This window comes from Rhipicephalus sanguineus, chromosome 2, assembly GCF_013339695.2.
Source record: "Rhipicephalus sanguineus isolate Rsan-2018 chromosome 2, BIME_Rsan_1.4, whole genome shotgun sequence".
In the NCBI taxonomy this organism is placed as follows: Eukaryota; Metazoa; Arthropoda; class Arachnida; order Ixodida; family Ixodidae; genus Rhipicephalus; species Rhipicephalus sanguineus.
Window position 1 is genome coordinate 98318242 of NC_051177.1, and position 14621 is coordinate 98332862.

At 45.5% G+C, this 14621-nt stretch overlaps 1 protein-coding gene across 1 annotated transcript; it reads left to right on the top strand.

Annotated features, from left to right (window-relative positions):
* Positions 1 to 3559: 3559 nt before the first annotated feature.
* On the top strand, positions 3560 to 14316 carry LOC119383449 (protein pinocchio). Its single transcript, XM_037651580.2, has 4 exons — positions 3560 to 3842; positions 10131 to 10320; positions 11257 to 11386; positions 11973 to 14316. The coding sequence occupies exons 1-4, from the start codon at positions 3770 to 3772 to the stop codon at positions 12057 to 12059; spliced, it is 480 nt and encodes a 159-aa protein (XP_037507508.1). The 5' UTR covers positions 3560 to 3769; the 3' UTR covers positions 12060 to 14316.
* The last annotated feature ends 305 nt before the right edge of the window (positions 14317 to 14621 follow it).

Here is a 14621-nt window from a genome sequence, read left to right on the forward strand (position 1 = left end):
AAATGTTTACGCCTGTGACACTGTTCACGTTTTCTATGACGTTAAACTGCACGGGCTGAGTGCAAAAGTTGACTGTCACGCAAGATCTAAGACTTGCTAACACATGGTCGGGCTTTTAGGATTGTAAAAACATGAACTGTTTATAAGTCGGCGTGCGAACCACTTGACTACGCCACGGAATTTACTCTGCATTTCATAACGTATGTCTGGAATGCAGAACGATGACCGTATCATAGAGTTGAACAGTTGGATGTTTCTTGTCTTTGCATGTCGTTTCAACACTCTTGCGACAAGAAATCGCGCATGGGATTTAGGAACCTTATACACTCAAACATTCGGGTAATAATGTGGAGAGCTTACCGTCTCGTTCGAGCAACCAAAAAAGACACCATCGCCTGTCATGGTCTGACATCGAAGACGAGGGATCAAATCACGCCAAATCAAATCATTGTGTTCCAATCAACCTACTTAAACTGCCAGAGGCCGTCGTCTAGGTCATGAAATTAGACCTTCGGAAAAACGTCAACGTTTTTGGCCGCCTGTGGAGTATTAGCGGTTCAGATGGCGCCGGGTAGTTGTGGCACCGTGTTGAATGAGTTGCTAGTTTAACCTCAAGTCTGTTATCTTTGTGTACAGGTGCGTTTCTTTCACTTAACCTTTCGCTTAACTTTTCACTTAACCTTTCACTTAACCTCTGTCTTTCTCTTAGAATCGCAAGCTGCCTTGCTGCAGCGCCTCCGAATGATCCGCATAATTGTACTCACGACTAAAACCAAGAACGAGAAGTGCCCGTTTTCTTGGCACGCTGCTGGAACAACAAAAGCGCGAAGAGACGGGGACGTCAGATCCTTTAACAAAGCACCAGCGTGAAACAGGAGCCTGTGTTTTCAGTGTCAACATGCGTTTGAGTAGGAGAAACAGATAGAAAGAAAACAGAATGAGGCGACGGAGCGGGCGAGGTAATTAAATTGAGAATGTAGAAACGCGCGAAAGATTAATTACTGGTCTGGTCGCGCTGCGGATGCATTGCATCCATTCTCTCTCTAAAAAATAAGGAATTTCCTTCACACTCTCAAATTCGTTTTTAAACGCCAGAGAGAACTTCTTGTCGTCTTTCCACGTAGTTGCGCAACGCAAGAAAAGGTAAGGACATCAGTGTTCACGCTCTGAGACATTTAATGTGCTTACGGCTATAAAAGAGCTTTCAAGAACGTAGCAGGTTAGCACGTCAGTGTCCACTCACTGAAGCATTTAATCCGCTTAATGCTATAAAATAGCTTTCAAGAACACAGCCTGCGCGCGCGCTTTGTTCTACACTTTGTAATTATAAAATTTTTTTAAACTTTAGGGTTTTACGTGTCAAAACTAAGATAAGTTAAAAGGAACGCCGTAGTGCGGGACTCTTGATTAAGTTAGGCCGCCTGGCGCTCTTTGACGTGCAGCTCAATCTAACAAGACGGGTGTTCTTTGCATTTCGCTTCCATCGGAATGCAGCCGACGTGGCCGGGAATCGAACCCGCATCCACGAACTTGGCAGCGCGACACCTTACCGCTAAGCTGCGACAGCGGATGTCTAGCCCTTTCGGCCCTGGCGGTGTCAATTGACACCACCAGGGAATTTTCTCCTAGCACCTCGGAAATAAAACCAAAACTGCTTATTCTTGGGGAAATACTTCTTCAATGATCCCCACCGTGATTGACACCAAAGTTGCGACATGTTTGTGGAGCTGGGAGCCACAAAGAAGAAGAAGCTTGACCGAAGTCATGGGTCAGGTGAGGCGGCTGAGCGCCGTTTTGGGGACGTCGTACAGAAGCTGTTTCAAGGAGTATCACAATGAAAAATGAGACATGGTTCACATTTTGTGTACTCTAGTGTGTTGCAGAAATAAAGAAGCCATTTTCCTAATTTCGCAACCACTGAGCCCTGATGACCTAATTTGCTTCCACGCTAATTAATCCATAAATACTTGCACCAGTGGCTCAATTTTTCGTTTTTAGTCTTCTGACGTCCTAACTGTTAGAAAAACACGCGCAAAAAAGGTATCCGGCCAAAATAAAAAATCCAGGGCTAAAAGGGCTAGAAAGCGTTCTAGTAACTATTATCAAGAACAATGTGTAATAGTACTAGGTAGACAAACAGGGGAGGCCGTTTAAGTGTTGTTCTTTTTTTTGTGAGGTGGGCGTGTACCCTTCCACATAATAAAAACTCGAGCGATTCCGAAACTATATTACTATGCGCTGCAGCGTTTCGAGATTCACCTGCATTTGTTACAGTGGTGGTATTCAGACACCCAAATGTGAACTTATACTACTGCGCTCTTAGGAAGCGGCTACAGAAGAGCTACACATCGCTTTTACATGTAATCACGCATAATAGGAATTTTTATCAATTATTTCCTATTATTGTGTCATTTGCCGTCGGTGGTATGGGCTATGTGCGATGTTTGGACGCTCTTACTGTTTGTTTCGTAGGCTTCAAGCTGCCGATAAGTTACAACAGTCGCTGAAAGTTTCTGGTAATCCCGTGCCCCTTTCGTATCTTTCACTGGATCCGCACAATAGAACAACCGGCTTAAATACAAGAATGTGCTATGTTGACATTACAGAAAAAAACTTCGTTGCATGTCGTTAGATTCATTGACTACCAATAAAACAAAACATAATGTTCAGTATTCATGTGCGGCGACGTAGTTTTACATTACTGTTCAAATTTAAGGAACACTGTACAACTCGAAGAACGCCCTCGAAGGATGCTTTTCTTGCGTTTTTTAAGAACATTTATTCGTAGAAATTCGACTAATTTTAGAGTAAGCATACTCACAGGGGGCAGTCACTTCAATAGCAAACTCATGTTGCCTCTTATACGCTTAACTGTAGGTAGAGTATCTGGGTTAACGGCAAGGGCGTAGGAAAACTGAGCCAGCTCACAAGTAGATATTGCGTTGAAAAAAGCCACAACGAAAACAATTAAAAAGAAGCTACGGGTAGCTTCTTTTTATGGGGCGATGAAAAAGATAAGGAAGAGAACAAGATGATTTTTTTTTTTAAAAAGCTTAGCATTTGATGCACGCAGCATGTGACTCAAGCGCACTGTCCCTTGCGGCGGCCCCATTAGCAAACAGCGTTGGAAATTAAGATTCTCTTTTCTAGTTTTAAGATCGGAAACTGGTCCTAATACTCGGAAAGCACTACGATTGCACATCCATGCTCCTGGCGTTGAATCTCTCAATGGGATGACGCAGCTCACATTTGGCTGCGTTCAGCGTCGAGGGAAAGGCCCATTCCACCTCTTTCGCTTCAAGAAAACTCGTCGCGATTTGTTTCGCGTGGTTCTTGGCCCTGCAGCAAGCGCGAGCTCTACACGCTTATTACAGGAACAGACACTTCCGTTAATATCGCGCCAAGTAGTTTGCGAAAGTACTCCGGTGTGCACCGGCTCTTGCAGAGCGCCAACAACGCCTGGAGCAACTGCGCATGCGCTGCGCGAACCGCCGCGATGCGGCGTCAGCGGCGCGCTCGAATGAATCGCCGGCTCCGCTGGCGTCCCTCCACAGTCGTCTGCTAGCCAGCGCGTACGCGTTCGTTTCGGGGTACAAACCGAAAGTTGTGTTATTGCCGCGCGTGCTTTCTGAGGCAAAAGTTTGTCTCGCTTGAGCGTCGACTGAATCGCAGGAAAGGCACGGAGCTGTGCCTTTCGTCTACATCTGTCACTAATATTTGTTCGGCAGCTATTGCCGTTGTTGTGTCCACCACGTGGAATAATAATTCGATGGCCAGCGGAGTTATAGTGAGCTACCCGTCGCCGGCGCCTCACGAGTCCCGCCCTACGGTCTTCAAAAAAGGTGAGAGCCACTTCGATCAACTGCGTCTTCACTTTTTGTCCGGCTGTGATGGTGACATTGATGGAAGTCAGCGATAGAAAAACTTGGATACTTCGTTGAAACGGCAGCATGAAATAGATAGATAGACTTTTATTGGAGCTAACAGAAGAAAGATTCCTTCTTTCAAGCAATTGTTTTTTCTTGAATTGACCTACTGACTTGCCCAGGAAGTTGGCGCCTGGTTACCAAGTAATGCTGGTGTCCCCATAGACACTTTCTATCGCTATTGGCTCCTTTCCTCATCTTGAGAAAGCAAGCCGATCGCACTCAAGATACTCGATCGCGCTTAGGCTCGATCGTAATTTAAATTGTAGTGCGTGACAACCGCATTCAGATAAGCTATACCGTTATATTTGGGACGCGTTTGCGGAGTTAACGAAAGCTAGCCCGCTCTTTGGAAATATTAAAACTCCGGCGAGCGAGCGGCCTGACACCATTTCGCCACGCGTGCCCCAAATATCGCCAGATGCAGTCGTCGCTCGGCTCTGGCATAGATATACAGGGTGCTGCTGAAAGTGCGAGAAGTAGCCGACTCGTGCCTTAGCAACGAGCGCTATCGCGCTGCCCGTGGCTTCGCCAAGTCAGGTCGCTTTGGGCGCTTTTGGCGCGATCGTCGTTGCTGATCGTCGCGTTTTTTCCGAGGCCGTGAACGCCAGGTCAGTTATACGTGGCCTGCTGCCAAGTCAACGTTGAGCCTCCCGCTCGTCAGCTGTTCCTATAGATCGCGCTGTGTAGGGCAGAAACTATACCAGCAGGAAAAGCAGCCAACGAAGAGACGGAGGAGGAGCAGCGGGGATTACGCAGAACGGAGCGTCACTTCGGATTTCATAGATCACGCAGAGGGCACGTGCAGCAGCACGCGCCTGTGCCAATACGTAAGCGTCCGACATTTCTTTTTATTTCTCTCTCTTTTGAAGAGACAGAGAAAAAAGGCAAACGCGACGAGGGACGACCTTGAAAGACGAGCGGCGCTTTTCATACCGCATGCAACACAGAAGCCGCTCTCTGTCTATTCAGGGGTTGTTGCACTGTAACATGAAGAAGCAGGGAGCAGCTGAGACAAGGTGTTGAGAATGGTGGAGTGTAGTGCTGCGTATTTGAAAGTGGTATATTAAAAAGCATGGTTGTCAGCATAATTGCAATGTACTTTAGAGGGCGCCGAGTGCACATGACGGGCACCTTCGGCGAGGATGTCGAGCGTGGGCAAGAATACCGTACTTCCAGCCCCTTTAAGGCCAGCTCTTCCTTAAACCAGACAGCTTTACAGTTCAATAGTATCTAACACTTTGGATAGCTATATGATGAAGGCCGGGTACTCAGCGGGAGATGTGGAAAAAAAAACTTTTCGAAGAGGAGGGTGTGGAAAACAAAGGGAGCCTGGTAGCCTATAGCGGAGTAATTACTTCGAGGTTTGTGGCATTCATTCGCAGATTCGCGATCTTTTTTTCAGAGACAAAGGCATGCTCTTTTAATTGCTTCTTGTCGATACTGTTCCTGAAAGGCACGTTGCAGGACCAAAATGACTGATAACAGCGCAAACCTATGTTTGAACGCGTGGGTCCATTTCGTCAAGAAGTTGAGAGCGCATTAAAATCGCATCAAGCGTTCCCGCTGCCGCCCCGTCAACACCGCTTGGTCAATCCTTGAGTCATCCCACTTTTTAGTCACTAGACATGGGAAGCGGACCAACTAAGTTTTTTTTTTGTTTCTTTCTAGTATAACATCTGAGCGGCTGCGCGCTGACTCACTTTTTCTTTGCGTGTACTACATTTTTCTATAATTAAAGCTCAGCTGTGTTGGCAGCCTGCAGTATAGTTCATTCCACGCCCGAAAGTCACGCTTCACGTGACGTCGTTGCGGCCTATGCTGAAACACTTGCGTATAGAAGCCCTGCGTCATGCCCGCGGCGTAGTGCGTGCCAGCTTTTCCCGTGAAGATGCGCAGACGAATGACTCGCACTGCGTACTACTATCTACTACCGCTTCTCGCTACATGCGTAAACTCTTCCTAGTAAAGCTCGTCGTAGCGGTCCCTTCGCAGCACCAGGCGCTTCATGAATGGTTCGTCCTTTATGAATGTCATTACTTTCGTGTTAGTGCCGCTAGACTCATTCGAGTAAACTCATTTCGTAGTAAGACGGGAGTTTGTATGTCGACGTCATTGAAGTTATTTATCACGAGAACCTGTTTGTTCTTACCACGATTCCTCATCGCTCTAGATTTCGCTCTTGATAGCGTTTAATTTTTCTTTCTGAAGGATAAGCTTCTTGTCACGGAAGAGTACTGGCAGAGACGGCTGGTAAGGGGTATGGGACTGCTGAGGCTGTTCAATGATAAGGTGAAGAAATGATATTAGGAAATTTTGACACGTTGAATGTAACGGATAAGAAGAATGGTGATGGGAATTGTAGCGACGGGAGGTTGTTGTGCACTGCCTTCAGATCAGCCAATAATAATCATAGTGGGATAATGTTCCCACGGGAGTGCGAAATGTATGGGAGATACCAACCGCCGAACACGAAAACTGTTAACTGACTGTCTGTAGAAGTTCATACCCGTGACGCATCATGCAAGGTCAGAACAGAAATAAAAATAAATAAGTGTGGGGAGTGGGTTACGTTGAGGTAGAAAAGGAAGGGGATAGAAGAAAATAATAGTATAATAATTAAGATTTTACGTCCCAAAACCTCGATATGATTATGAATGACGCCGTTGTGGAGGGCTTTGGAAATTTCGACCACCTGGGGTTCTTTAACGCGCACCTAAAGTAGAAGAAAATAATTAACAAACGCATTAGATGGCCGCAGGGTTCCTTACTGTCTACACTATTTACACTTACGCACCAATCCGGCATTGCGACCGTAACACAATGTGCAAAAAGAAAAACGAACTGGCGAGGAAAACCATGGATTGGCAGACATCTGTAATATTTCGTAGATTTTCTTTTGTCTGTCGATGATGTTTTTCGCGCTGTCCTGCTGCACATTTTCCGCTACGTTGAAAACAAACCGCGATTTTAGTGTGCAGAACTGCAACGTCTACTCTTCTTTTCTTTAACGGAATGAGAGCAGTCTGCTGTCACAGAAGGGCTATCGTACCTGCGAGGGAAGCGAATACACGTCTTCAGTGTAGACAGGGAAATATTAAACTGGGTCCAAAATGAAGATACCGAAGCAGCGTGCTTCTGGCTACTCTACTGCTCCATTTAACTACCGCAAAAACAGGAATAAATAAAGAAAATATACTCCGATGAAAAGTAGGACACGTTCGTATGCGAAAACGAACACATCGCAAGAGCGAAAAAAAAAAAGAAGTGCGGGAAATAAGCAGTGGTAGCACATCGCGCATGAATCACTCCGCAAACGCTCGTCCTTGTAGTAATCTTAATGCGAGCCGTAACAGTGACGAAGTGATTCACAGCTCATGGTGAGCTATGACTAACACTAATGCATGTGTATCCGCACTAGCGACGGGCGAGCCTGTGCCGCCGAAGCGGCAGCGCTTGAACAAACGGCGCGCCGACGCCAGAAATCACTCATTCGTGCCAGCACGTCTCAGGGACGGCAGCTGTGCGCACGTTGCGTTGTCAGTCAGGGGGCGCCAGCTTTTGTTTTAGTCCGCAGAGGCATTGTAGTGGCTAAACCTCTGCCGGCTTGTTGAGAGCACATTACTTGTTTGTTCTTTGCTTATTTTCATGAATGCTCGCGACACGGCAGTGGTGATGCGGCTCCCAAGGTCATTTCCCAGAGGTTGCAATTGCGAAAAACAAACAGATAAATTAATGAATGAAAATAAAGAAACAACAGGTTTAAAGTGCATTATTTTTGCTGAACCGAGAACCAGAAAGTCTTGATTGCATACGTATCTGAATTAACTGGCATTTGTGAACATCGGCTTCTACTGCATCCGACTGGCCAGTTAGTTCTGTGACGAGGTGGAACACTACGCTGAAAGCCATACTCAAACACATAACCTACCTGTGCGCACAGCGTCCGGCAGGCGCCATCTCACTCCTAATTAAGGAGAGACATGAATTGGTCGCGGGAGGTGCGATTCTCCCAACTGGACTTGGGTAGCCTGTTGGCGACCCTTGACCAGGCCCGCCGAGCCGAAATAGCCAGTGGTGCCCTGGACGAGGGGCTCCACCCACCCTAACCAAGAAGCCTATTCTATTAAACTTTTCTCTCTCTCACTTTCGTCATGTACGTGAAGAGCTAAGACGTAGGCACAAATAACGTTCGAGAAGTTAAACCGTAGGCAAAGAAACGCTTCCGCGTGTACATCTTAGTTAATAGTATACCTACTTCTTAGTCATTTACGTCCGTGTCGAAAGTATTGCTTGAAGAGCAGTGCTCCAGCATGACGTATCGAGGAGCAAGCTTATAACTGAGGGATGCTCACGTAAGGTTACGGCCTTACGGTGTTTCATGCCAGCCATCCCTATGAGCGCGATTGTAGGCTTCGCTGTGAAACAAACTACAGGTATTAGTCCGGCAAACGACCTGCGATAAATCTAATTTTCTCTGTTCTGTCGTTTGGCTGCGCCGTAGGCGATGCCCGACACTAAAACCTAAACATTATTGCCGTCTCATTTCGAAAACAGCTGCGGTCTCCTCCGCTGCTTTGACTACGCATAGAGGCAACGAATAGTTGTTTTGTTGAGGCGTCCCTAACTGACCGCGTCCTTCGAGGAAAGAACCGTCTGGATGAGCAACTTAAAAATCTTAAAATTTTAACTACTTTGCTCGCTGACCTATGATTATCATAAATGAGACTTCTATCGAATCAAGGAAGGAAGGAAAACGAGAGAGAGGAAAGACAGGGATGTTAACCAGTTTGGCATAACCGGTATCCGTAAACAGTGGGTGGGTGCTTGAGCCGACGTTTCGACAAGTAGACTTGTTTTCTTCAAGGCTGGAACTTCAGCCTTGGAGTTCCAGCCTTGAAGAAGACAAGTCCACTTGTCGAAACGTCAGCTCGGGCACCCACTGTCTGTTTACGGATTTTTTCATCGCAAGCTTTCATCTCCCACTTTCTGCCGTTTTTTTGAATTTCCATCGAATTAGTGCTTTACTGACATGAATATTTATGAGTTATGTCTCATCAACCACTGTGTATTTAAAAATAAAAGCAGCAAGATTTCTGCTCTTAATTACTTTGTCGTACTGCGCGCTGCCTCTGTATGGCTAAAACGACGCAACAAAATTTGAACGGGAGTTAAAATCTCGTGCACAGGGAAATGCGTCAAAGCAACTTGACTGACGCAAGTTATGGTTTTGTGTGCGTCTCGGTTTGCTCATTACGGCTGTGTAAGTTCCCGTCTGAACCGGATTTACTGGCTCAGATTCTGCCATTTATTTTTACAAGCAGGCACTGGCATAACGATCTGGGCTTCCCTCGAAAATGAACTCCCAGGAGGCGCTTAGGTGATGGATGGCGCCGCGTCGATTCAGTTGGCTTAGGACTCCTGCAGAGAAAAAGAAACGCATTGGGAGCTTCTGGTCATGCAAAAACACTGCAGTTAACTAGTCAACCTGGAACACAGAGTGAAAAACAACAAAAACAAATTCCTCATTGCTGCGTGCTTGTTAAGTGGAACGGCGCTCTCAGAGCAACGGTTGGGGGGTCGCAATGAAAATTCTGAAAGTATGACGTATATGCTTGAAGCAGTGTGTTTTTGTGTGTTATGTATGTTGGCGTATGTGAGCCGTACGTAATCGTCTCTTCCAAATGCTGTTGGCATTTTCCCGTTAGTTTCCTGTAATCTGAACAAAGTGGACCAATGCGGTGTGCACAGAAGTGATAATACTTCAATGAACGTATCATTCATTTACCGAAGACCGTTACTTAAGCGTCACAATATGGTGCTGTTGAGCTGATAAAATGCCGTTTTCAGATTACGAATGTCGTTAGAACGTCAAACTTTTAGAACTGGCACTAGCGGATGCTTGGATCGAACGTTATCAATACATACATGTACTACATTGATCACTGCTTTCATTACCTCCTTCTTGTTCATTGAACTGCAACCATAACGGCACCTCACTTAGAACAAGGTTGAAAATGACGACTAAATTTCAAAAATGGAAGTAAATTTGATTGAAATACAATAACCACACTGTCGCTAGTGCTAGTGTTTGCTGTAGCGATTAAGGTTTGGTTAACCTACACCTGTACATCGCCTGTTGTGCGCTGCTTCACTTGTGATATGCAGGAAAGATGCTCATGATGCCTGATTTTGCCTTTGCAGACCGACGCATGCGGCATTCCAAGTCGGACCCTGTGCTGATGGCGCTGTCGCACAACTCATTCGCGCGCTACTCGGAGCGAGAAAAATGCTGGGACAGCATCGACGATCTGGCATTGGAGCAGCTGCAGTCTGACGCCTCCGACGCCATGACGCTGGAGGGTCTCAAGAGCCACTACAACTGCTGTTTCACGTGAGTTACTCGTGATTTTTCTTCGCATCACACGCCAATAGGATCACAATGCATGTATCCTTAGATTTCCAGTACTACATAAAAGTGATAGTGTCGAAAGGGAGCTTTTCCGGTCTTCTTGTTATACTTAAACTCCGGCTAACTATATATCAAGCTAAGCTTTTGTCACTTATCTAGTCCTGGTATCGCACGATTCACTCTGTTTCAAATGACACTGTCGCTGATGAGTTTTGCCCCTGATCATGCGGTTTATTTTCACTTGATATGTTTCACTTGCAGGGAGCCTAAAAGTGAATATATGATACGATATATATTGGCAGCTATTAGAACAACCGTTAGTGAAAGTCGCTCATCTACGGTTGTAAGGGGTAGAAATGCAGTACGCCAGTAGCTGGCCACGCCGGTTTTACTGAAGAACTAGCGTGGTGTGTTAAAAAAGTTTCTGGCAAGAGGGGCACCTATGAAATATTTGAGTAGGATGCAGATGAGCAAACTTCTTCCAAAGATGAATTAATTGAAATAATCTTATAAGTACGTCCTCACGTTACGTCCTGCGCTAGATGCTGAGGTATATTAATGTTGAGTGGGCCAGGCATTTCCTAAATCAGCCATTCGAGAGCTACAATAGCAGGATGCAGGTTAACAATTATTTGTTAAAGATGTGTGTCGTTCTCAAATAATTTATAAATGCATCCAGTAAATGACATGCGGTGCACAACATTAATCAACTCTATCTGAAAGGACACTTTAAAAGAATCTTGCTCATTATTTTGCGCTAAATATGTAAGCAGGACAACACAGCTTTATTTTTTTCTTTAACATATGGTACAAGAAAGTCCTGGAATTCTTTAGATACAGATCGAGCAAATTTGCGGGAGAGTACCAAACGTTTGGCAGGTGCAAATTAACATAAAGCACGTCTTGGACATTTCTCAGGTGTGGAGTGAGCTGGTCAGAGGAACAGACTTGTCTGGACTGCAGCGAGTGTGGAGGATACGCCCTACATCGCCCTTGCCCCCACTGCAATGGCACTTGCGATGGACTCTGGAGTAGAGATTTGGACGCTGTAAGTCTCTACACACTCTGTTTCATAACACGGTGCATGTACGATTTTATGCTCGTTAAGCCTGAGCCCGCGCGTTTTCTGAAATCAATCTCGACAGTTGCCTGCATCGAAGAAGCCTTGATGGTGTTCGTATTACAACTTAAACTTTTCAGATTTGTGAGAGGTTGAATTATGTTTGTAACTTTCGTGATCTTCAGTGCCAGTAGCATAGCCCATTGATAAAATGCGTGAAAGTAGATCACCTTCGATTGTTTTCTATTGAAAGCTTGCTTGCAGTACTCGACAAAAGACATCAACTTACTGTTAGCAGGTTGTAAAAGCATTTATATAGCTTTGTCTTAGTGAAATCAACATACAATCCCGAGCAGTAGTTCGGCTACCACAGCTCTTTGTGCGCCTCCAAGTGGTTCGCGAAATGCACGTATGTTCAACCAACGTAATGCATGCCAAAATGACAAAACCTGAAAAAAAATGTAATCCTTATCTGCTACCATGGCGGTCAAACTTGTGCTCACAATGGCGCACAGTGCCTGTCCTATACTTAATAAACTTCTGCCTCCCTCCTTTATTCTTTCCTTGCAAACAGACCCACAAGATGAGACGTGCCCAGTGGATGGGAGAGTGCAAGAAGGCCCCGCGCGATAACACACCAAAGAACCAGCAGGACTCTTGAGTGCCGTCCATCCTAGCACAGCCCTCGGGTGGCCTCACCTCCCGTCAACTGTACATAGAGCAAGTTGTCCCGCCGCTCCCACCGTGACGTTCCTCCTCCCGCCCATACTGCACGCCGACTTTGAAGATTGTTATATCGCACAGATGAGAGCGAATTTTCGCTTCACAGCACCGTGGCTTCTACACGATTATATAGTTACCACGGACTCCGCGGAATTTCTCTTTGTGATGTGACATCCTCTGGACTTTTGTGCATTGTACGCCAACTGCGACGGCATCATGGGAAATGTCGACAGCATCCTGCTGCCGCCGCCGGATGACCAGCTTCTTCGCTGCTGACGTCAATAGCCCTGCTAGCGGGATAAACGTAGCATCCAAACATTCCAGCCGTCGCATAGTTGGCTGCTTTCCACCTCTCATGGTTTGAGGAAAACGGTTCACTGATATCGGGGGCATATTCTGTACAGACGTGCTGTTTGTTTCGTGTTTCGCAATTGAGTTCGCACGCTGCCATGTCTTCCCTCCATTACAAGATTCCGTTATGAAAATATGGATGCGGTCATTACTTCCTCAATGGTAGAAACATACTCTGCGACTGTCGGGAAACTATTCTTTTCTAAAACAGCGACCTGTGTCTAGTGAGGTGGCATTGTTGCTTTGCAGTGCGTCTAGTTAGAACTCTTGCGTGTTTACTTAAGAAAGACCAATACTAAAACGACCTGCGTGAAGCATCCCTACGGCCCTTTTGTGCAATGTTAAACTGATTTAATTTAACCTAAGAACACACACGGCATAATCAATGCGAGATGAGTAGGGGAGGAAAAAACTTTAATTGTTCGGTGGCCGACCCGTAATACCAGAACTTTGGGCCGGTAAGGCCCAAATATAACGCGAGGCTTTGTGTAAAATATTTGTAAGATGTAAATCTCTTGCAAGTTTACATACTCTAAAGTTGCATTAACTCCGTAAGTAGAACCCAGTGCTGTAGCATTTTTCACGTATTGACTAGCTAATAACTTGTCACGGAAAGGACACAGTGCAAATACAGGACACAGGCCTCGTACTTAAGAAATATAGACCTAATAATGTGACAGCTTGACAGCAAATAATAACACGTGATTTACTCTCACCGTGTCTTCGAACAAGACGTACATCGTAATAGCAACTACCAACAGCTCACAAACATCTCATTAATGCCTTATTTCTGTGTTCTTCACTCCACCTAGCCTGTTAAAGAAGCACTTCCCGCTTTGTATTTTGTTATTCCATGTCACACCAAAGCCTTTCTCGACGCCTGTGTGTAGTTTGACTCGTTTTACGATATGGAGGGAAGCTCAAAAACTCTGCGCCTTTGTTGTGTGCCAAAATTGTTTTTAATCTATCGTGGTGCATGTAAAGAATCTCGCACTGTGAACAAATAGACGTCACCGCTTTCAGTATTCGGCTGTCATACCTTCAAATTCCACTTTTAGGAGACAGGTGTGCAGTTACCTGACAGTGGCGAATGTTCTTACAAGCAGAAAAGTGTGCTTTGCATAAGAATGCCTCAGAAAGCCACTCATGTGAGACGAGAGTGCCTTGGCTTTGCGAGGAAGCAATCCAGAGAACGTGTATTTTTGTATGTGGTGATGACAAATGTTAGAAACTCCAAGGCACAGTGTCTGGAACTTGGTCACGATAAGAAGGAAATGATATGTGTCCACTATCGGCTGAAGGAGACTTGATGCAGTGCTCCTGAACGGATCATTCTAGGCGTGCTAGGCATCAAAGGTGTTCCGCCCGATGACGCGACATGCGCGATTCATGCTATGGTTCTTTCAGTTTTATTTTGCATCATTCAGCATGTCACATGCAACTGCTTGTTAATTCTCAAAAAGTTACTAGTATGTTGAGGATCAAGATTCGGGGCTGTATATCTGCAGATAACGCATAGTTAAGCACAAATCTCAGTTTAGATTATTAACGAAGTACTAAAAAAGGGCAGCTGATAGATAATCGAATGAGAATCCGGCGAAAGTTCTACAATTAAAAAGAAAAGAAAGATTATCACCCGAAAGTCGCATACACTGCGCAGGTCACGCCATCAGGCTTTGCTGAGCCCGCAGAAAAACTCATGGTGCCACAGATATCAAACTTGTCTTGTCCTCCGGTGCACAAATATGTTCATCGTGCGCGTATTATTTATTGAAATGTGTCTCGCGGAATGTGCATCTTTATCAGAGTGATTATCATTTGCAATAAAAGTTATCTCACAGTTATCTCGCATTGGGTTATTTTCGAGGTTACGTTCACGCACGGGTATTGCCCTGATGCACTGGTGTATTTGCTAAGAGGCATCAGCAGAGTGACTGGCAGCATTGCTAGTGCTGCTTGTACTACATATATAAACAAGAACTAACCTTGTCTCTTATGGCCTTATTCATAAACGGGGAGGAGGAAACAATTCAAAGGCTTAACTACAAGACATGCCACTTAGGAAGTAGCTTATACCACCGAAAAAAGTAAACGCGCCCTACCACTTGACGTTATTCGCGAGACATCATGAATCCGCGCTTCAAGTGTG

Bases quoted from the DNA above. Each gene is read 5' to 3' on its own strand.
- LOC119383449 (XM_037651580.2), top strand. From the start codon at position 3,770: ATGGCCAGCGGAGTTATAGTGAGCTACCCGTCGCCGGCGCCTCACGAG. The intron at 3,843-10,130 runs GTGAGAGCCACT...TTGCCTTTGCAG, and splicing joins CCCTACGGTCTTCAAAAAAG to ACCGACGCATGCGGCATTCC. The intron at 10,321-11,256 runs GTGAGTTACTCG...GACATTTCTCAG, and splicing joins CACTACAACTGCTGTTTCAC to GTGTGGAGTGAGCTGGTCAG.